Source organism: Coenobita brevimanus, chromosome 14, assembly GCF_032717465.1.
Source record: "Coenobita brevimanus isolate Jiangsu-jjx chromosome 14, ASM3271746v2, whole genome shotgun sequence".
Taxonomy (NCBI): Eukaryota; Metazoa; Arthropoda; class Malacostraca; order Decapoda; family Coenobitidae; genus Coenobita; species Coenobita brevimanus.
The window spans coordinates 10491550-10515381 of record NC_136967.1 but is presented as its reverse complement, the minus strand read 5'-3'; the positions used below and the strand labels follow the sequence as shown (position 1 = coordinate 10515381).

At 40.6% G+C, this 23832-nt stretch overlaps 1 protein-coding gene across 1 annotated transcript in view; it reads left to right on the top strand.

Annotated features, from left to right (window-relative positions):
• betaggt-I (geranylgeranyl transferase type-1 subunit beta) overlaps window positions 1-15751 on the top strand; it is a 59798-nt gene extending 44047 nt beyond the window's left edge. Inside the window, exons 6-7 of the mRNA XM_080287282.1 lie at window positions 10826-10939; window positions 15265-15751. Coding sequence (XP_080143408.1) covers window positions 10826-10939; window positions 15265-15555 — 405 coding nt within the window. The 3' untranslated portion in view covers window positions 15556-15751. The remainder of the gene's footprint in view (window positions 1-10825; window positions 10940-15264) is intronic.
• Window positions 15752-23832: the final 8081 nt, after the last annotated feature.

The following is a 23832-nucleotide window of genomic DNA, read 5'->3' as shown; positions in this document are numbered from 1 at the left end:
TTATGGTAGGATACTTATTGACAGAGTTAAGAGAAATAATAGAGGAATTAGTTGGAGAAGAGCAGGGAGGTTTTAGGAAGGGAAGAGGTAGTGTAGATCAGATATTCATTCTTAGATCTTTAGTGGAAAAGTTTCTAGAGAAAGGAAAGAAGTTGTATGCAACCTTCATGGGTTTGGAAAAAGCATATGACAGGGTGGATAGACAAGGATTGTGGAAAGTATTAAGAATGGAGTAGATGGGAAGTTGCTGAATGCCGTGAAAAGTATGTATAAGGGTGCTACGGCTACGATGCGTGTGGATAGTAAACTGAGTGAATTTTTCTGTTGGAAGGTTGGATTGAAACAGGGATGTGTCATGTCTCCATGGTTGTTCAGTCTGTATATGGATGGGGTTATAAAAGAGATACAAGGTAGGGCAGTGGATGTTGGAGCAGCCCTAATGAGAGAGGGCAGTGTTTGGAAACTCCCTGTACTGTTGTTTGCAGACGATACTGTGTCATAAAGTGAAGACGAAGGGGAGCGGCAAGATCTGGTGGATGAGCTTGGGAGAGTATATAAGAAACGGAGTCTAAAGGTGAATGTAGGGAAGAGTAAAGTTATGGTCTTCGAGAGAGGTAAAGTCAGTGAAAGTACAGTGAGGTTGGATGAGGAGGAAATAGAAAATGTGAGTGCATTTAAGTACTTGGGTAGTGTGATGAGTAAGGATGGAAGTTTAGAGGGTGAAGTGCTTAAAAGGGTACAACAAGGAAGAAAGGTTGTTGGTCCTTGAAAGCAATAATAAGAAGTGACCATGGAAGTGAAAAAGTTACTACATGACAGTATTGTGATACCACCTCTAATGTATGGAAGTGAAGTTTGGACCATGTTGGATGGACAGAAGTCAAGAATGAAAGCTGTGGATATGAGTTATTTGAGAGGAGCATGTGGAGTCACACAGAAAGACTGATTGACAAATGAGGAAGTGAATGATCGTTGTGGTGTGGATGTGATAGGAAGCGTTAGGAGAAACACACTGAGGTGGTTTGGCCATGTGGAGAGGATGGAGAGTGTGAGACTAACGAGGAGAGTGTATGTGAGTGAGGTGGAGAGGGGGAAGAGGGAGGAGAAGGCCAAGGATGAGATTGAGGGATGGAGTGGAGAGATATATGAGAGAGGGGGGTGTGAGCTGGGAGGAGGGCAGTGAAATGGCGGGGGACAGGGCGACATGGAAGCGATTTGTTTGTGGCCACCCCTTACAGGATTACGGCGTCTGGCAATAGACAGATAGATAGATAGATGCTTCAGTATTGTACTTTCATGTGTACACCATACTGTACTTTCTTCTCTTAAAATACTAACAGATGACTCTGCCACACAGAACGCAACAGAACTTTCATCTCATAGTAGCAAGGACAAACTTCACTTTGGAAGAAAAAGTTGTCTAAATGATTTAATAAATTGTATTAACAGTTCCTTTGTAGCATGATTATTTTGCATAGTAAAATAAACACATTTTTAGCTGCTCTTCTTGTTTAGTAACATAATTTAATCGACTTTTCTTTCCAATACACTTTCATCAGTGTCTTAGTACTCGTAGAATCTAACAGTCACTTGTACAGTGCAGTAATGTACACTTCAGAACAGTGTAAGTTGTACTTACCAGAGAGAGGAGGGCGGGGGGGGGCAGCCATACAACATGTCAAAAAGCCACAGCAGCACTAGAAGGCCAGCCAGGTTTTGGAGGGAAACCCTTTGCAACATTGCCATTTAATAATAATAATAATGTTTTGGAAGAGACACAGAATGCAGTGTAGGTTCATGTGAATATTGGCATTGTAGCCACAGAGGAATACAGTGGAGAGTAAGAGAATATCCACCTTCCTGCTGCCAGTCAATGAAAACTCTGCATTAGAATTTTCCCTCCCCTGCCTTAGCCAATCAGCATTCTTCTACTCCCAACCACTGCATCTCCCCTCCCTACCCACTGCCAAACACCCAGTGAACTGCTAGGCCCACCAACCATCAATCCTCTCTCCCTCCCTCCCTCAACACTCCACCCCTTTCATATTACAGTACATGTACAGTATAATCCCATTCTTTTTGTGTATTTTATTTCTTAATTTTCTTTTTTTGTGATTGTGGCTCGATGTTTGATGACAGCTACTGACTCGTGCAGGATAATAATGTACTTTTAGCCAGAAGAAAAGGTCCTTCATGCCGGGTAGTTTTTAAAATTTTATGCTTTCTGCTGGACAACATTTTAATTCAGCTGTTATCTACGCCGAATAATGCCGTATGCTGGGTAGTGCCGAGACAGATAATTAGGAGTTTACTGTATATTTTTTAAAGTTAATTGGTGGCAGTAAGGAAAGTATTAGCCAGTAGCAACTGCCACGTTTTTCTCTTGTAGTAATAGAGAAAATAAGCCTTTTTAGCTAGTCAGTGAATTTATATTTTGTTCTGACTAATTCCAGACTTTTCTTCAGCTTGGGAGAGAACCTCCAGGCTGAATGAGTTAAGCATTTATATTTTCCCATAAGTCTGTAACCATACTTCATTCAAGAGATGCAAAATCTAACTGTAGGTAAGAAGTATTAGTAATCAGTAATAGATATAGAAAATCTGTTGATTGAAAAATAGATTGGGGTCCATAATGGTTGAGTTTATGGATCAGATACAGTACAGTGTTTGCAGTATGGTAGGTAATGGAGAAAGCCTATTAGAAGGGCTAACAGATAATTATGACATTGATATTTAAAAAATAAATAAAAGAAATGAATAAAAAGAAAACAAATGACAAAATGAACAGAGAGGGAATGTGAAACATTCTGCTACATATGAATATACAGTACAGTACGGTGATTTCTTGGTTATTGCGCACTTGATTATAGCAGTTTTCATTATCACAGCAGGATGAAAATCTGTGCTCTTGCCATTATCACACATCTTTTAGCTAAAAATCCTTGTTATTGTACACCTTAGTTGGTTTCTGTTGACTATGATGGTGCAAAATCTGTGGTCTCTGATGGCTTTGAAGGATTCTGGCCTGAGCCCTTGAGTTAATCCCAGGTGGTGGAGCCCTATCTTTCCACTCCTTAACCTCAAGACCCCTTACCTCAAACCCATATTTGTTCTCTAAATGGTATGTGTTTCTTCCTTATTGTTCCCCTTTTTTAATTATTTATTAACCTGACCTTTCCTATGTGTGTTTCCAATACCTACCGTAACAGTAATTATGTATTTAGTGGGTCTAAATTGTAATATGTAAAGTTTGTGTTTACAAGTGGGTTCGCAGTACCTATCTATCTATCTATTGCCAGATGCCTCAATCCCGTTTGGGGTGGCCACAAACAAATCACCTCCACATCACCCTGTCCCCTGCCATTTCACTGCCCCACTCCCAACTCACAGCCCCCTCTCTCATATACCTCTCCACCCCATCCCTCCATCTCATCCTCAGCCTCCCCCTCCCTCTTCCCCCCTCCACCTCACTCACATACACTCTCCTCGTCAGTCTTTCACCCTCCATCCTCTCCACATCAGTGCGCAGTACCAAGTAGGATAAATCCCATAAGTTCTGTGTTTTCATTTTCGTTCAGTTTCATTATCACGCACTAGGCACTATACCAATTGTCTGCAAAAACTAAGTAATCACTGTATGTACAGGGAGGTCTCTAAATAATGCTCCACTAAAAACTCTCGTAGCATTATCTTCTGTGTTGTTGGGACAGCTCAGTCTGTTGGTAGGGACATGGGTTTGGCAGTGGGAGTTGGAAGTGAATAAATGATATTAGGTTGGCGTTGATAACACTGAGTTGTTCTTTCAGCACATAAGAAATTGCCATGGAATGAAGGAGTATTATATGTGGACCACCTTGTATATCAGAGTGCTGTACAGGGGTTTCTCTGATGTTAGTGAGACCTTTATACAGGTAGGTTAATCCTGAATCAGATTTAGTAATTCAGTATTAGTGTTGGCGAGAGACAAAAGTTGGCCAGTCTTTACAAAGCCTGTATCTGGGCCAGAAACTAGAAAACTGTCATGAAGATGGGGATGGATGGTGGAAGCTGGGATATTTTAAATGAAATAAGCATATGATGTAAGTGGTTGGTGGGGGTGCTCACCATCCACTCACTCACTGTATGCTGCTCTCAGGTGCCTGTCCTTTCCTCTCTTCCTTCCTTTTTTCATTCCTTCCTCTTCTGTCTTTCATTCCTTCATTCTTTCCTCTTCCTTCTATTTACTGGTGCCTACACTGAGTAACAGGTCAAATGGTTTCCTGTACACCAGAAAACCATTTACTATGCTGGATGGTAACCATATAACCATATTATGGCACCTGGGGGTTTAGTGGGTAATTAAGGTGCTCCAATCAGATTGAGCCAATGCAGGTTTATATCCAAGGGGTGGTTTGGGTTTATTGCTCACATAATGCCACTGACAGATGAGTGAGGCTGTTCACTTTACTCTTAAATGTCAGGACCAACTTGCATAGCCCCAGGCTCCAGTGCTTCTCATGGAGCAACACATGGTTAGATGATGAATAAATGAATGAATGTGATAACTGTCAATTGGACCTTTTATGAATGATTCAGAGTTGTGAAAGAGTGTGAGAAGTAATATTTTATATGCGAGGTTGAATGAACAGTGGAAGAAAGAAAAAAAAAAATGTTTTGGGTAAATGTATGAAAGAGTTTTCAAAAAAAGTAAGAGAGAGAGTGTGTAAGAAATGTGTGAAGAGATAGGAAAAAAAAAAATGTCTGTGATGAATTTGGTATAAAATATGAATTAAACTACTGGAAACTATTTTGGAATCGGGTCCAAAATTGTAATAATCAGTTTGGAGAAAATTGTGAAAATGTAAGGAATATTGAGTGGGAGTTCAAAAATTTATTAACCCGCCCCGTCCCGTCGACGTATGGGTACGTTGCAACGATTTGCATTTGCCAGTCCCGGCGACGAACCAGTACGTCGTGCAATTGCAAGGTCCCTAATTTGCACAATTTTCAATTTTCGCGCGTGATTTTTCGTATGTATACACGGGACACCTTCCTCTATTCCTCTACAAGCTGCCAAGCAGGGACAATGCCTTACACCGCATAACCTCCCCCCTCCCCCCCTCACGCCATTGTCTTGGCAAAGGACCTGTTACCAGTGACCTGGCTAGTAAAGATATTCAGGGCCAGAGTGATTCCCCAATCGATGACAATGTGGAGGACAATGTTTACATAGCATTAGAAGAAGAAACAGCCAGAAATAATGATCAGGTAATGTGGCAAAAAAAAGGTCAGGTATGGTGATCAGTTAGTGAGTGAAACAATGCTTAAAATGCCTTTATTACTGCTTGAAAACCAAAATACTCTCATACTACATATACATTCATACCAAGTAAATAAATAAATACCGTTTATGAGTGGATAAAATAGTGACCCTCCCATAGAACTCGTTTTCTTTGGTGCCAGCATATTAGAAAACCCAGTCAGGTAAGGAGGAACTCCTACCTGGATTGGGTATTTTAAACCTCAGGTGAGCGATTTCGCTATGAATTTTCGATGTTTCCCACCAAAAGCGAAGGTTTTAGCCAAAAAAAAATTTTCGAAAATACCTCGGGACTGGGGGATGTCGGAGGTGCAGAAAACCTCGGGACGTGACAGGTTAATAAAATAAATTTAGTTTGGAGTTATTGTACTATTAACACCACAGTTAAACATAGTAATAGGAGTCACTTTAAATGTGGGTATGGCTTACCCTAACTCACCCATTCTTTATCCTCATATCATAGCTAGTTCTTCTCAGTTTGGCAAGATCTCTAAGGATACTTAGCTAGGTGGTGTCAGAATGACAGATGACAGACTAAAGGTCTTGGTTAGCTTTGCGAGGGTCTATTTAAGTGTCCTGGTCCAATTGTTAACAGCATGCAGCTTGAATGAGCTTAAGGGACTGAGTGAGCAATGGCGTATATCCTCTCCCTCATAGGAGTCAGAGATGCCAAACATTATATAATTAAAATTACAGTAAAACCTCAATATAACGGACTTCAGTAGACTGGGATTTGCTTTTATCAGAATCAAGGAGCTACCAGACTAAATTCTTATACAGTAATCCCTCCAATATCCAACGTAATAGAGCCATAGGCAGGTCCAGATAGTGGTCCTGTCCAGATATTGAGCCCCAGCTTATGGACTTGTACTTATGGACCCTAACTCAGAGAAACACCTATACAGCTCCCTCTGGACATGCATAGCACCTATTTAAGACCCAAATCACACCAATAAGGCACATAAAAGACTGAAATAAATGCAAAAGAAGCATAAAATGAGGTTTTTGAGGTAGGTTCATACAATATTCAACATTCTGGGTACTTACAAGTCCCTGGCTCCTGGACTGGTAGTTATGGGCCCTAACCTAGCCTAACTCAGAAAAACACCTTCCTACTGCACATGCGTAGCACTTAAGACACAGCTTATTCACACCAATAAGGGAGATAAAAGAGTGAAATAAGGTGTTTGAGGTAAGTATAGTATGGAAAATACAGTAAAGTACAGTATGAAACATTCTGCCTACTTAAAGCAAGTCCATGGCCATCTTGATGAATAACCTCCTCCTCTCGGACTCTGACAGTAAGAAGGATTTCCTGAAGCACTTGCAGTACACTGTTCATGAAGTCTTGCACTGAACTTAGTCATTCACACTCAGAAGTCCGTTCTCTTCACAGTGCGCACACTTGTCTAACTTATGCTCCATTGTAACTTACTAAGTGTTGCACTCTGCACTTTAACTTTTTCCACTCTTCTAACCATTTTCTAAAGCAAAAACACACGTCTGTTTACGTTAAATTTACATTAGTTCAAAAATTGTCTTTTCACTCACTACTGTAAATCCTTAACACAATGCACTGTTTTTTTCAGTGCACAACACTGTAAATTCCCTTGTGGTTTAGTGGAGAAGTTCTTGGCGTCTATTCACTGTCAGAGTCCGAGAGTATCACTGGCAGGTGACCTAGGGGTGCGTCTCTGGGTCGTGGTGATGGCGTACCCACTGCAGACGACTCTGAAGACAGACACAAACTCACATCGAGCGGTGACTCCACCGTGGCTGATGTGCTGGGCTGTGGCTCGGAGCATGAGGGCCTGTCTTGGGGAGGGACCGGAGTGGAGCCAGGGCTGGGCACAGCGGGGGTCACGGGCCTGAAAAAACTGTCAATTGTTGATTGACGCAAGAAACGGCGTTTCTGACGATTGATGATGCGCTGCCTGAAAGCACGCACTTCCTCCACAAGTCCCAAGGGCCCCATCTCCCTGTCGCAGTCCAGGTGTTCCAGGTAGTCGAGAACGACCTCTAGGTGTTCCTGGAGTGCACTCAGCTTGGGGATGGCTGGAGTTGTGTCATGCTGAGAGGAGTCTGCATCATCGTCGCCGTCCTCGTCGGAATCTTCAAGCTGGGTACTGACACCTGCAACTGAAGATGTGATCTCGATATCAGACAAGGTCTGATACCCAGGATCGCCCTCGTTGTCATCCAACCACTCACGCACATCGTTGCCATGCGTACGTAGACGTGCATGGAAGTCATCCACATCAAAACCTAGGAAATCGTACTCCACATCCGTTCCGAGAAGCAGATGAGACCAACCATTTTCTATAGTCTTGACAGGGACTTCCTTCCATGCACTGGCCCAGTTGTAGAGTGCAGACTTGATTTTGTAGTGGCGAAGGTTTTCCAAAGTCCGCTGGCCTCGCGTGTCCCATCCCTTCCTGCGCTCGTCCTCGTCCTCGAGATCAACCATTACCTCGTCCAGGAACTTCCTTCATTATAGGCGCTTTGTTGCCACGATCACTTCTTGGTCCATTGGTTGGATGAGAGCAGTTGTATTAGGTGGCAGAAACATGCACCTAATCCGGGCATTCTCAGCCACCAAGTCCTTGTCGCACGGGTGGACAGGTGCATTGTTGAGGAGAAGGAGGGCCTTTACCTGGTCGCGCGGGATTCCCAGTGTCTCCGTCTGGTAATGTATGACCTCCTTGATGAAGTGGCGGTAGAACCAGTCTTTGAAGATCTGGGCTGTAAACCATGCCTTCAAAGAATGGTACCAGACGACAGGAAAGACATCCATCACCCCACGAAGACACCGAGGCTGCTTTGCACGGCCAACAATAACGGGCTTAAGCCGGTGCATGCCGTTAGCATTGGCACAACACAAAGCAGATATCCGTTCCTTGGAGAGCTTGCGGCCAGGTACACGCTTCTCCGTTTCCTCGGCTAGAATGTTCGTTGGCAAAGAGCGATAGAATAAACCAGTTTCATCAGCATTGTAGACTTGACCGAGAGTGAGGCCCTCCCTGCCGATCAAGCCCTTCACCTTGTGCCGAAACTCATCAACTCCATCCTCGTTAGCGTCCAAAGCTTCGTCATGAGCTGTACGGTTGGTAAGGCCATGCCGTAACTTGAACGCGAAGAGCCAACCCTCGGATGCCTTGAAGTCTAGGGCGTCGTGAAGCCTGGCAAACTTCTCAGCGGCAGCCTTCAGCTCCGTACCACGTACCATCACACCAGCAGCACGTTGCTGTCAATACCAAATCAACATGGAGCGGTTGACTTCAGCAAACTTGGGAGTAAACATCACCTTCCTCTCCACGTTGCGTTTGCTTCTCGATGAGAAGTCAGCCGTGTACTGCATGAGTTTGTCTCAGGATCTCTTAATATCAAACAAAGTAGATCAGGCCAGGTTGAACTCGCGGAGGATGGGGGAAGAAGACCACCCCGCATCTACTTTCTCCAGTATCTCTTGTTTCTTCTCCAGAGTCAACACCACTCTCTTCCTCTTCTCAGGCGGCAGGGCCATCATCACACACATGAAGGAGAGGCACGAGAGCAGCAGGAGTGCCTGCAGCAGGTAAGGCACCACCACAAAAACGAGCACGTGGGCAGCCATGACGACGAACATGCACTTACGACGAGAGACAGGCGGAAAGTGGGGAGGATGCAGGGGCGCTCTAGCGGACGTTGGAGGAATGACGCACTACAACAAAGCTGTCCCGCGCCCCACTTGCCAAGTTCAAATTACGGGTGGGATTTTTTTTTTTTTTTTTTTTTTCCCAGACCATTTTGGGAATTTTGGATCCCGGGACGATTATGTCCGGTTAGTGGGGATGTTCGGATATTCGGTGTTCGGATATTAGAGGGATTACTATCAGAAAAAATCAGATAAATCCAGAAGCAGTCTGGACTGCCTGACCACTTCATCTGTGTTCACCACAATAAGGTAAATATGAGACATTTTTTATCAGTGCACAGTACAGTACAGGATTATTATATATATCATTTGATTATTGTGGTGAATGTATAATACTGTACAGTACTGTAATGGTAGTGAAAACAGTTTAAAAACCGTTGGTGCAATCCAGACTAATGTCTGATATATCGGAAAACATCCAGGTTAGCAGGGGAAGTCCAGATGTCACTTTTATTGGAATTTTGCTTCTTTTCAGAATGGCATGGGCCCAAATTGGTCCATTATATTGAGGTTTTACTGTACTTAAAGACAGTGAATTACTTCCCAAAATATACAAGGAAGGTCTAACTTAACAAATCAATCTTATTTTCAAGTAAGAATAAGATCAAATATTCATTTTTTGTACATTAAAATATGATACCTTCACTCATTTTCCATGTCACCACAACACTCAGGCACAGTCAAATATGGTGGAAACCTCCTAAGTATTTATACACGTATTTACAATACATCTGTCCATAAAGGTTTAACGCAGTAGCATTTAATTTATTAATAATAAGGATTATTAACCAGGAACTAAAGCAGATCCCTGGGTAAATAAACGGTTTGAGGTAGCAATAAACATTCTCTGGAATTTTCCTCTGCCTTTTAACAGGGTCAGCTATGTCAGTCTTGCACATTTTACTGCTAAGCACAAATTATCTTGATCTGGGGGAATATAGTTTCCATAGAGAGCATGCTTGTAAATGGAAAAGAAAAAAAGGAACAGATAAATAAACATTTTTAAAAACTGGTGAATGGGAATGCTGAGTGTAGAGTGGTGGTAGATGTGATTAGATTTGGTAGTACACAAAGAAAGACTGTGGTTCCTAAGAATGTGGCAGTGACAAGGTGAAGAATGCACTGAAGATGTTTAAGAATGGAATGCCAGCCAATTTTGAGTAGGTAAATGCAAAGAAAATATAACAGTATTGGTTGAAATCTCTGCCACAGGCACTAAATATTTTGAGGCTGTTAACATGTTGTGTTTTACTATAAAACACTCCATTTACCGGCTGAAAAGGTCTGGTGCTTCTTTACGACTCTCCCACCGTGCCAGCTTCTCTCCCTCCTTCACATCCTCTCTTCTTAGGGGAAATTGGGAATTATGAAATGCCAACTGAAACATGTCACCTGCATCTTGCACATCTGGCTATTGCAGAGGACATTATTGATGGGATGTTAATTCAAGGGGTTTTAACTGTCTCGCCAGTGGTGTTATAGTATTGATGCTATTTTTTTCTTACCAGAACAGTTGGGAATACAGAGACGCAAGAGCCTTTGTGTCATTATATTGAGAGTTTTATGCTTAAATGCACCATTTTAAGGTTTTTCTTGAATAAGTCAGCAGAGAGGTGGATATAGAAGAGTTTTGTTAATTTCCTGGTGCTTAGGGAATCTGATACATGGCAGTGTACTGGATGTGTACTTTGCAATTAGGTCCTTAATTTGAAATAATGTATAGCATAAGTGTAAATTAGTATTGTATGATGTAATAAAGAAAAGGAGAAAGAGAAGTGAAAATTCAGAATGCATCTCTGCTTACATATTCATATGCTTCCTATACCTGTCAGCATGATAAAATGTTGCGGTGGTTAGTGTGGCGTCAGAATGGAGGAGGGCTTCAAGGGAGACCCAATAAGCCATCTGACACCTGCTACACGTTCTGGATTGGTGCCACTCTCAAGGTTAGTTTTTTCTTAATAACCCAGTAGGTACTCTGATCTTTGTACAGTAGTAAGATTTTCCAGAGTCCCTAGTCCCTCCTGCATCCTTCTTTTCTTTGAGTCTGATGTAACAAAATATGTTTAGTGAGCTTCATATACAGTAATCCCTCCATTATTGAATTTTACTGTACATACTGAATTGACCATATGGTAGCATTGTAACTCATGTTATACATGTATACTGTAGCTAATTGGTATGGTGATATTTAAAAGTTTTCCCAAAGTCCTCCTTTTTGCCCTCTTGAAAATTTTTTACCCCTCCCCCTCATCATACCTAACATCAATATAGTAGAGTAAACATGCAGTGTCTAGGAACATCGCTGGGCGTAAATAGATTCATTTGTATAAAGTGGTAAATAAATGGTCTGTTTTCGTACATACTACATGGATGGCAGACTCATTAATGTTGTACCTCTTAGCAGCACCAATCACTCGCTTGTTGTCATTGAGCCTTTGCAGCATCTTCTCCAGCCCCCCCTCCACATTTTAGTGACATAGGAACCCACTAAGGCCTGTTTCAACCTCCACTATAGCAGATATGGAATGAGTAAAAATCATTGCACATCAATTAGCACTGCCAAGATAACACAGGACGTAGTGCAGTAAATTGGCAAGCAAAAGCCGATCAATATCGATATCTGTATCAGAAGGGAAAAATTATCCAGTAATTGGAATAGTATCGTAATCGGCTGAGAAATGAAAAATATATAAACATTCGTTTTACCCTTAACTGTAGACTTTTCTTTCCAAAAAATATGGCTATATCCTACATATCCAACACTCTGTCCAGTGTCTTAAAAGCTACATTGTTCAAACTAAAGCAGCGAATACTTACACCACAATGGTATTGCAAGCAAGCAAATGAAATTTACTGTTGGTGTATGGATGGAAAGTTACATTGAACAACCTGGCCTGACCATCATGCTCTTCAGAAGCTAATAACTTCTTACCTGCAAAGCTAGATTAGTGTTTTTTTCTTTAGATGCTAGGTCGATCATTTCAGTTTTGTATTTTATGATTAACAAAACCATTATTTCACCAAAACACTGTGCAATGTGCATTATTATATATATACAGTACTCTCTCTCTCTCTCTCTCTCTCTCTCTCTCTCTCTCTCTCTCTCTATGCAGTGGATACTCAGACGGCTGCTGATGATGATGATGATTTTATATATTTATATATATGTATATATATAAATATATATATATATATATATATATATACACATACAGTCTATCCTCGTCTAACACGGTTTTTGCTTACATGAAAATGGTCTAACACAGTACAGTTTTCCGGAAGCACTATCACTCTAACATGACCATTGATGAAGCTAACACGGTTATTTGAACCGGGCGGGCGGTGATGAGAAGAATCATAGGAGCGTTGCCAAGCCAACAGGCGTCATCTACCACCCAGCCAATCACGCTTCAGCATTCTCGCTTTTGAACTACCCAGCCAATCAAGACACTCCTTGCTCCCGCCTGCCTCCCCACTCTGCCTGCTGAGAAGTATTATAAGTGCTATTGACTTTGAAGGATTTTAACCAGTGTTCTCCCCTCTACCTCCTCTCCAGCATAGTGTGTCTCCTCTTGTCCTCCCATGAGGTGAATAAAATGTGGCTTTTAACTGTAAAAACACTCTTTTATAATTTTTTGAACCATATTAATTCTTTCTAGGAGGTTAAAACTAGGGGGTATAAATAAATGTTTGCACCACAAGGGGGGGAAAAGTGGACGTTCGGCAGGGGTGCGGAAGGAAATAGGGGGTTTCAAGTGTCCCTGCAACACGAAATTTCTCTAACATGGTAGGGGTGTGGAAGCAATTAACCGTGTTAGATGAGAATAGACTGTGTGTGTGTGTGTGTGTATATATATATATATATATATATATATATATACACTGTATATATATACAGTATATGTGGAAGGAAAAGGAGGTTTCAAGAGTCCCTGCAACACGAAATTTCTCTAACACGGTAGGGGTGTGGAAGCAATTAACCGTGTTAGACAAGAACAGACTGTGTGTGTGTGTGTGTGTGTGTATATATATATATATATATATATACAATAAAAGTCCATTAATCCGAATGTCAGTGGACCGAGAATCATTCGGATTATCATATTTTTCTGATTTTTGGGTGGGACCCCAAAGACACTTAATTTCATGTTTAAATTGAAATTTTACCGAATGGATCACTTTTCATTCATTCATAATGCAATATGGCACATATTAACGTTATGTATTACACAAATTTTTTACTTAATAATGTATTACTGAAGACACAAACTGTAACTGGTAAATTAAGAGATGTTATGGGTAGTTTAACTCACCAGTAATGCGTAGTGTTGAAAACACCAGTTGTAGGTAAGTAAATCCAATTAGAGAGAGTAAGTCCAGGGTTAATAATAATATACACATATTGTAAAAGCACAGAAACTTAGTATTCCTTAAACCTACTGTACAGTATATTTCACTTTGCCACTTTCACTCATTGTCCATGAGCATCGGCTCAGGACTACCTGCTTCTTCTAGGGTTCCTCGAGGTACCTTCTTTTGATTGTGGGTAACTGGTCTTGGGTCGTCATCAGTGGATTTACCTGCCTGGTTGCTCATGCACTTCAGCCGGTCACGGATATCAGCCTGCCTAACAGCCTGCGCACGTTTCTTTTAGAACTCATTTCGCAAGATATGGAAATTGATCACCTGAGTGCCATTGTAATGATTATTTTGTTCAATAAAATGCACCAGTTTATCAAAGTATACAGAAGCTTCCTTCCAGGAAACTTCCATGACCACACCACTCGGCACTTTGGCGCATTTGACGCCCAGTTTGAATTTTTTAATTTTGATTTTTTCTTTTGAAGTTTTTGTCAGCCTTCTTCAAAAATTCGGATTATTAGGATTTTCAGATTATCCGTGTTCGGATTAATGGACTTTAAGTGTATATATATATATATATATATATATTTATTTATTTGCAGAGACTTCACTTCACCGTGAAGAAGATATATATATATATATATATATATATATATATATATATTTGCAGAGACTTCACTTCACCGTGAAGATATGTATATGTATATATATATTTATATATATATTTGCAGAGACTTCACTTCACCGTGAAGATATATATATATATATATATATATATATATATATATTTATATGTGGTAGGTGGGGGCACAAACCATCCACTCACTCGATGTAGTGCTGCTCTCGTGTGTCTGCCCTTTCCTCTCCCTCCTTCTATCCATCCATTCTCTTCTGTCTTTCTTTCCTACATTCTTTCCATGTCCTTCTGCCTACGAGTGACTTTACACTCCCTCTTCTGTCTTTCCTTCCTTCATTCTTTCCACTTCCTTCAGCCTGTGGGTGACTCTACACTGAATGACAAGCCAAATGGTTTCTTGTGTACCAGGAAACCATTTAATACACTGGGTGGTAACCATATAACCAAGTTTTGGCACCTGGTGGTTTAGTGGGTAATTATTGCACTCCAATCGGATTGAGCCGGTGAAGGTTTATATCCAAGGGGTGGTTGGGGTTGATTGCTCATGTAATGCCACTCAGGGATGAGTGAGGTTGGTCACTCTCATCTTAAATGTAGGGGCCAAGTGCCTAGCCCCGGGCTCCTACGCTCCTCATGGGACAATGTAGGATTGGATGATGATGATGATGATGATTTATATTTATATTTATATATATATATCCAAAAGGTTTGTATATTTCAACTGTATTTAACACTGCACTCGGATGCTTGCGCACTGGCTTGCCCAGAAATAGTTTTCAGAGCTGTTCTTGCTGAATGTTTTTCAGTGCATAATTTTAGTCTTACCATTGTGTCATGAAACAGCAGAGACTGAATTTTTATGTGGGTACCTCTGAAATACAATAGGACAATAAATAAAAATAATTTCAATGAGTAGGTAAACTGTAGAATTTCACTAACCTCCCAGTCTTCTGTATCACCACCAGTTGATATATGTGCACAAGTCTGATATGGATAGAAAGAAGAAGTGCCTCTGGTCAAAATTCACTAACCAGAAATGAGATAAGCCCAGTAGTTTGGGATCTATAAGAGTTATAAGATTTAAAAAAAAGTATGAAAAATGTTTATGTTATAGCTCCACGTCCTTACCATAGCATTTTTCAAGTGTAGCATCATATTGTAATATTGTACCCTTGGTATGGTCCAGCAGTCATGACGAAGAAATTTTATTCTTAGACTACAGTGGACAGATGATAACCGTGATTTTTTAAAATATGTACCTGTCGACAGTTACTGGGAGGATTGGAGCTTGTGGATACCAGTGCTCTGCGCCAGTTTGTGCTCTCCACTCAAGACCCCATCACGGGTGGCTTGGCCAAGTACTCTGATGCTCACCCTGATGGACTTCATACATACCTGGGTCTTGCTGGTCTTGCACTCTTGTCCAAGGATCCACTTAGACCCATCGACCCAGCTCTTAATATCAGTCAGAGGGCCTTGAGCCACCTCCATTCACTACATCGTGCTCACGGTTTGACTACTGTAACATCTACTACTAATGACAATAATTATTCTCATTGACTCTAAAGGAGCAGCTTAGACCCATTTATCATGCCCTCCATCTTAGTTAGAGGGCTCTAATGCGCCTCATGCAAATCACTTTATCCTCTTTTGAATGCATCATCACTAATTCAGTTAAAAATTGCCTGACTCTATCTGTCGTTTTATTACAGACCAAACTCTCAGATCCAAAATTTTGATATCAGAGAAATTTCACTTTCCAAAATACGATATTTATATATCACGCGATGGGGTGTTGCTGTCATGTGTCCACACAATCAGTGCATTTTTGAAGACAAAACTTTTTGTGTGTGTGTGAACATTTAAGAACAAATATTAAATTATAAATACAAGTTACTTTGTTGTATTTACTGTTAATGGTACTTAAGACCATTTATTACATGATTTTCTCATAAATTATTATTATAATTCTACTATCCAAAATTTTTCATTTTCCATGAAACCCTGAGTCTTAACCATTTAGGATTTGAGACTTTGTACTGCAATACATTTCCTATTACTGTAGTCATACTCTTTTCTGTCTTTACTCATTCTCACTTTACTGACGCACAGGAACTCCATTGCATTTTTATTACCGCCAGTAGATTACATACATGCATACATCATCTAATCCTGTGTTGCCTCATGAGGAGCACACCAGTAGATTAACCCTTTTATTCTCTGGATGCTAATTATCCTCATATACGACAGGTAATTGTAAATTGAAAAGTCCAAAGCCACACCTGTTTTTCTATACCACTTTTATGTTACCACCACTAACACCCTTTTTTTCCGAGAAACAGTCATTCTCTCTCATTCACCGTTGGTTACATACAAAATTCCTCATCTAGTAAGGGATCGATGTTTATTAAGATGCTTTGTTCTGTTGGATGGAATATACAGTACTGTATTTTACATGAATATTATTCATGATTCCATTGTTAATATTTGTATATTTGCTATTATGGAGATCTGTGATCTGTTCCTTTGTATAGATATATGTCAGTATTTGTTGCTTATTATCACTTCACACTCCCATCCATTAAATATAGGTATGATAAATTACTGAAATGCTACTTCAGTACAATATCATTGAGTACCAGTCACAGCCACTGACAAAATACAGTACAGGTAACTCGCACGGAACACGTGGGTTTCGTTCCTACCCTGCCGTGTTAGGTGCGAAATCGCGTATATTTAAACTACTCCGTATTTTGCTCCCTAGACCCCCCAAATGTGTTGTTTTGCCGTTATCTGTCACTAGAAAGCACTTTAAGTGGTTAGAAGGTTTATTTAATGTTATAACTCACAAATACAGTACTCCTGAGCAAAACTTCAACACACAAATACTGTACGTAAACACAAAGAAACATTCCGACGCCGATCATAGGTAATCATATAAATTAGGTTAACTGGTACCAGTGCTTTAACTTACAAGTACATACCAGAACAGTACATATTTAACTTAGAAATGCAGTACTGTGTTATCGAATGATTTCAGTACATAATCTGTTAGGAATGGCTGGAAAAAAAATTAATGTTATGAATACATTTTCACCTTTTTGATATATGTTTATGGTAGTTTCGAGTTATTTTTTACGTTATCGTTGTGCCCATGCTTGGAAAAGGGAGCGAAAGAGTTGAATTTTCAGTCCTAAATGAGAAAACTGCACGTCCTCCAAGGCTAGACTCTGCCACGGGAGAATAAAGTGGAGGGTCAGTCCGATTAGCAATAAGGAAGTTGTGTCACAACTTCCAGCTCCCAAACCACGAGAATGGCTAAAGATAAAATCGTAATGCAGTTTCAGAACTAACAATAAGTCTAATTATTACGAATACAGATACAAAGCAGAAATAAATACGTTTACAGACAGGGAAAACGTATTTCTTCCATCATAACATGTTCATCTTTATCATTTTACGTTCATCTTTATCATTTTACCTTGTTATTTTCGCAATATATATTGCTGTCTCGTAAACAGGGTGGTTGTTTGTGTTTTGCAAGGGAGGAAAAAGGTTGTATTTTCTGTCTGGGTCGAGATAATGGGTGTAACTATGTGTGGTTAGGCATGGCCACGAGCGAAAAAATCGTACATCCACTCATCACGATAGCCGGTGGTGAACTGACAGATGATACATGAGAGGGTGAAGTCAAGGTCATGTCCCAGATTTTCGTTCACTTCCCGAAAGTTTTCACAGTTTTCTACAAATTGCAAACCATTACAGCAAACCTGAGCAAATAGGTAAAGATACCGAGACAAAAATGTATTTTTCTCTTATTATAAGTCTTTAATGAACAAACAAAAAAAAGGCAATATTCCGACGCTGATCATGGGTAATCATATAAATCAGGTTAACTGGTTACAAGGCTTTATTTAATGATTTAATTGCTTACAAGTACATACCAGAACAGTAAATATTTAACTTACAAATACAGTACTGTAGAAAAGCAGTACAGTAAGAGTTTAACGAACAAACAAAAAAGGCAATATTCCAACGCCGATCATGGGTAATCATATAATTCGGGTTATCTGGTTACAAGGCTTTATTTAATTATTTAACTTTATTTAAGTGCTTACAAGTACAGTACATATGAGAACAGTAAATATTTAACTTACAAATACTGAACAGCACTGTGGAAAAAACGAACAAATAAAAAAGGCAATATTCTGACGCCTATCAGGTAAACTGGTTATAAGACTTTATTTCTTGCTTTAACGTTATTTAATAGTACTTTAAGTTGCACATAAACTTACCAGAACAGTACAGTACTGTAAATATTTAATTTACAAATACTGTGCTACTGTACTCGGGAATGTCTCACTGAATAATTTCCCGCCTAGATCGTCACGTAATCAAAACAAACCGCGCGCTGCGGTGACGTTCGAGGATTTGATCTTTCAAAGGCCTCTCCTGCGTTAATTTGTAGTTTTCATAATGGTTTTTTAATCTTACGTTGTCTTATATGTATCCCAGCCCTTACCGTGTATAATTGCGAGCGCGTTCCGTGAGATCATGTTCCGTGCGAGTTACCTGTACTGTAATTATGCTTCCAGAGTCTATTAATGGAATGTTAATGGTGGTTTGTTCTTGGAATTATAGAGAAGACAGTAGTGCTGGTATAAATGTGTCTGTATCTGTTTCCTGTTGCCTGATGCTAAGTCCTAGATTATACTTTTTCATGAGTAGCACTTAAAAGATATGCCTCCAGGGTTGTGTGTGTGTGTATATATATATATATATATATATATACACAGTACCCTCTCGTCCAGCACGCGTTAGTCCAGCACGATTCGAGTCCAGCACGGTGAGCAATTAATTAATATTATTTAATACGATTTAATTACTGCAACATGAGTGTGTTAGCATAACACGCACAGAGCTCTGAGAAGTGGGCCAAATCCGCAGAGTTCACTCTAGCACGATCACCCCCGGTCCAACACGGCCATACTGGACATTCCCATGATGATGATAGCCAATGAAAAACTTCTGATCAAGTAGCCTTCCCTGCCTGCTATTGTGACGTGATCATGATGCCGCCCAATTAAAAACGCTTCTGGTGTCACGTGATGTTTTGTTTACATTTCTCCCGCCACAGAGCCACTCAGTCGCATAATTGCATTGGAAGGTGCTCTTTTCTTGCTGCATTTTCTGCCTTTGTTACTGCATTTTACCCTGCTCACGATGCCTAGGAAGCCTGCTGAGAACCCCAAGAAGCGTCGGCACCTCCCTCAGGCCACCAAGCTAGAAAGCATCGAGAGGAAGAAGAAAGGGGAGAGGAAAGTTGACATTGCCAAGGCCTACGACATGAATGAAGCCAATGTGATCATAATAAAAAACTAAGACAAGATCCTGGCAGCCGAAGGCTATCACACGGCACTTCATACCAGGTTTGCCGAGGATACGATGGTAAATCGGAACGGTAACGTGGTAAAATTGCCGACGATACCACGGGCATTTGGAATTCATCTGGATGGATTCCTGCTGAGATACGACGGGCAAAACAGTGTGACCAAAACCCAGGCGACTCGACAGAGAATGTATCGTACTACAGCATTGAACATTTAGCCTGACACTGAATACATATTAATATTTTAGAATAAATATCAATCGTTTTGAAACCCTTCTCATCAGCGTGCGTACCAGTTTATAAACAAAGTTGCATCTCCTTATTCTCTACTGAGTCAGCGACACCGATCACTTTCCACAGTCACGAGACGGGGCTCTGGCAACAGTGTGAGAAGCATGCACTTTCCCGAGGATTACAGTGCTAGGACAGGCAGAAGCAGGACCTTCCATGGCTGTGGACGAAGATAGTGATTCTGAATGTGATTTCGAAGGATTTATGAGGGAGGTTGAGGAGGAGCAACAGCCATTACCCGCTAGTGACACTAGCAGCCATCCTCCGGGGATCCAGTAGGACTAACTACAACCTTGGATACCACCTTCCATTCCCAGCAAGCCCACCAACACTATCCTAAAAGGTTAGTTATCATTCATAGCACAGTACCATTTATTATAATTACAATAGTACCAATATATGTATAGGTATATGGTAGGTATTTAGGGTGACTTTTCCGAGGGTTGCTGACATAATTCATTTTTCCCCCTAAGCTCTATTGTTAGTCCAACACGTTTTTGGTCCAACACGTGACCCATGCATGACAATATTACCGTGCTGGACGCGAGGGTACTGTATATATACAGTGCACCCTCACACAATGCGAGTTTATGGGTGGCAGAAACGTATATACAGTACTGTATATATATACAGTATATATATATATATATATATATATATATACATTGTATATATACAGTGTATATATAATAATATATATATATATATATATATATATATATAAATATATATATATATATATACATTGTATATATACAGTGTATATATAATAATATATATATATATATATATATATATATATATATACACTGTATATATACAGTGCACCCTCACACAATGCGAGTTTATGGGTGGCAGAAACCCACGCATTCCACGATTTCGCATTGTGTGAACCAAAGAACTTATGGGAAAAATGGTATATGGTGGACAGCCCACCCAGGGCTTGGTCTTTGGGTCCCCTTCCAGTCTACTGTACCCTTCTAATACTTTGTCTAACAGTACTTGTAGTTAGACTAACAAATAAAACAACAAACAGAACCTTCATTGAAGTGACTTCTGGGCTTGTTAAGAAGGGAAGAGGGGTGGGTATCCGAGGCTCAGGGTGTCTACACTTACCCCACGGGGCGGGGCGCCCCATTGTCACTCTCACTGTCACTGCTGAGTTCTCCTGGAGGTGCCATAAAGCCTTCAAAGTTAACAGCTGAGACCGTGATGAACAGGTGCATACTGCTATGATGCTAAAACGGACCACAGGATGTGAGGTTCAACATGTTCTCGTGGTAATATGGAAGAGAAGTGTCTGTTTACCCAGGAAAGTCAATTGATGGCATGCAGATAGCTGGCCAGCTGCCCGCCATTTTGAATTTGGCTCATTGCCAGCCACTTGCTTTCGTGTGATTGACTCGCATTGTCCAGCCTGACACTCGTAGTAATGGCAGGAAGTCCATTTTTGCCTTGGAATCATAAAGCCGACTCGCATTTTGGGAAGTTCGATTCGCAGATTTTGCATTCGATAAAAATCAGCATTTTCTGGGCTGACCTCGCATTGTAGGTGATTCGCATCGTGTGAGTTGGCATTGTGTGGGGGTGCACTGTATATATATACATATATATATATATATATACAGTATATATATATATATATATATATATATATATATATATATATATATATATATATATATATATGTATATATATATATATATATATATATATATATATATATATATATACAGCAAGCTCACCCCCAACGCGTGGGTTTCGTTCCTAACATGGCGCGTTCGGTGCGAAACCGCGTAAGTTTTAACTACTACTTATTTTGCTCCCTAGATCTCCTAAACGTGGTCTTTTGCTGTTATCTGCCATTGGTAATCAATATGAAGCACTTTAAGTGGTTAGAAGGTTTATTTAATGTTATAACTCACAAATACAGTACTGCACAGCAAAACTTAACATAGAAATATCTAAAGACAAGGCAACATTCCAATGCCGAAACCAGTCGGCGTCGGAATGTTGCCTTGTGTTTACGTATTCATATGTTGAAGTTTTGCTGTGCAGTACTGTATTTGTAAGTTATAACATTAAATAAACCGTCTAACCACTTAAAGTGCTTCATATTGATTACCAATGACAGATAACAGCAAAATACCACATTTAGGGAGTCTAGGGAGCAAAATGGTTTCTGGGCTATTCGCTGTCAAGCCAGTTCGCCGTCACAGCAATAACAAGACAACATAGACTTTGATGGATCCCCCTGAAATATAGTTATTAAAGTATTGATTAATTAATAATAAGTATATTTACGAAAATATTCCATCCATCCATCCATTGCCAGATGCCATGTATCCCAAACGGGGTGGCCAAGGGCTTAGAGTTAATTGTTTAACAGGGAGGGGCACTAATCCTCCACCAACCCCACTTGACACGTAGGGATGCCAACAGCATCTGGTTTTCCCAGGCGGTCACCCATCCAAGTACTAACCAGCAAAAATATTGATTAATTAATATATTTATAGAATGACGGGGAATCATACAGGGTGCGAATTGTCCTGATGAGGAATCGTTCATGTTTTGACGGGGAATTGACATGATGGCGAATTGTCTTGGAACCTACCGATCGTGTGTAATCTATAACTGGTTACAAGGCTTTATTTAATACTTTAAGTTTCTTTAAGTGCGTTAACTTACAAATGCATACCAGAATAGTAAATATTTAACTTACAAATACAGTACTGTGGAAAAGCAGTACAGCAAATATTTAACAAACAAATAAAAAAGGTAATATTCTGACGCCTATCAGAAAACTGGTTATAAGACTTTATTTCTTGCTTGAACGTTATTTAATAATACTTTAACTTGCACATAAACTTACCAGAACGGTACTGTAAATATTTAACTTACAAATACAGCACTGAGGAAAAGCAGTACAGCAAATCACATCACGTGATCAAAACAAACCGTGCGTGCTAAGCTGATGTTCGAGGATTTGGCCTATCAAAGGCCTCTCTTGCGTAAATATATAGTTTTCGTTATGGTTCTTTAATCTTACGTTATACATATCCCAGCACTAACCGTGTATAATTGCGAGCGCATTTGGCGAGAACGTGTTCCGGGTGAGTTTCCTGTATATATAAGTGCTCGACAAAAGTATTGGGCACCAGGTGCCCCCCCAACAAAACAAACCTTTCAACTATGGAAAAAACATGTAAATAATGCATTATAATTACCTTTAATGCTTGGTAGGGTTTCCTTTGCGCCTCTTCACGGTCATGAGATGTTGTGGAAGTGAAAGGGCCAGGATCCTTAGGTGCTGGGGTGATATACCTGCCCAGGACTCACGAATGGCTGCTTCCAGCTTAGGCAGAGAGCTCACGTCCTTCCCTTGGAGATTCTTCTTTACAATGTACCAGAGGTTTTCTATCAGGTTGAGGTCTGGGCTATTGCCTGGCCAGTCTTTCATGAAGGAGACCTCGCAGTCACGAAGCCAGTTGGTGACAGATTTGGCTTTATGAGCAGGTGCACCGTCCTGCTGAAACACTCGTGCACCTATGAGCTCGAAGGACTCAGGTAAATGATCACAAAGCAGCTCCAGGTAAACGTCCTGATTCACTCTGCAGTTCCTGGGAAGCACAGCAAACTTCCCCAACCCCTTACCAGAGAAACAACCCCATACCATTAGTGAATCAGGGTGTTTAACTGTGCTTTCCACGTAACGGGGGTGAAGCGGGTCACTACCTCTGCGCCGGTACAAGCGCGCTTCTCGATTACAGGTAACGGTAAACGTTGCCTCATCAGACCACAACACTGACAACCATTGCTCCTCACCCCAGGTAAAGTACTTGTTAGCAAAGGCAAGCCTACGAAATCGCTGGTTACGTGTAAGAAGAGGCTTTCTCACAGGCCTGTGGCTTGTGTAACCAAGTTCATGGACTCTTTGAGAAACAGTGCGCACTGAAACCTCGCCAAACACTTCCGGGTTGCTCTCCTTAATACTCCTTGCAGTCACACGAGGATTAGACTCCACTGCACGTTTGAGCACATTGACGGACCTCGGGGAAGTTTTCCTGGGCCTACCAGACCGAGGTTTCTTTGTAGGAATGTCACCACTGTTTTCTGCTCTGTGACGGGCACACCACCTCTGCACTGTCAACCGAGC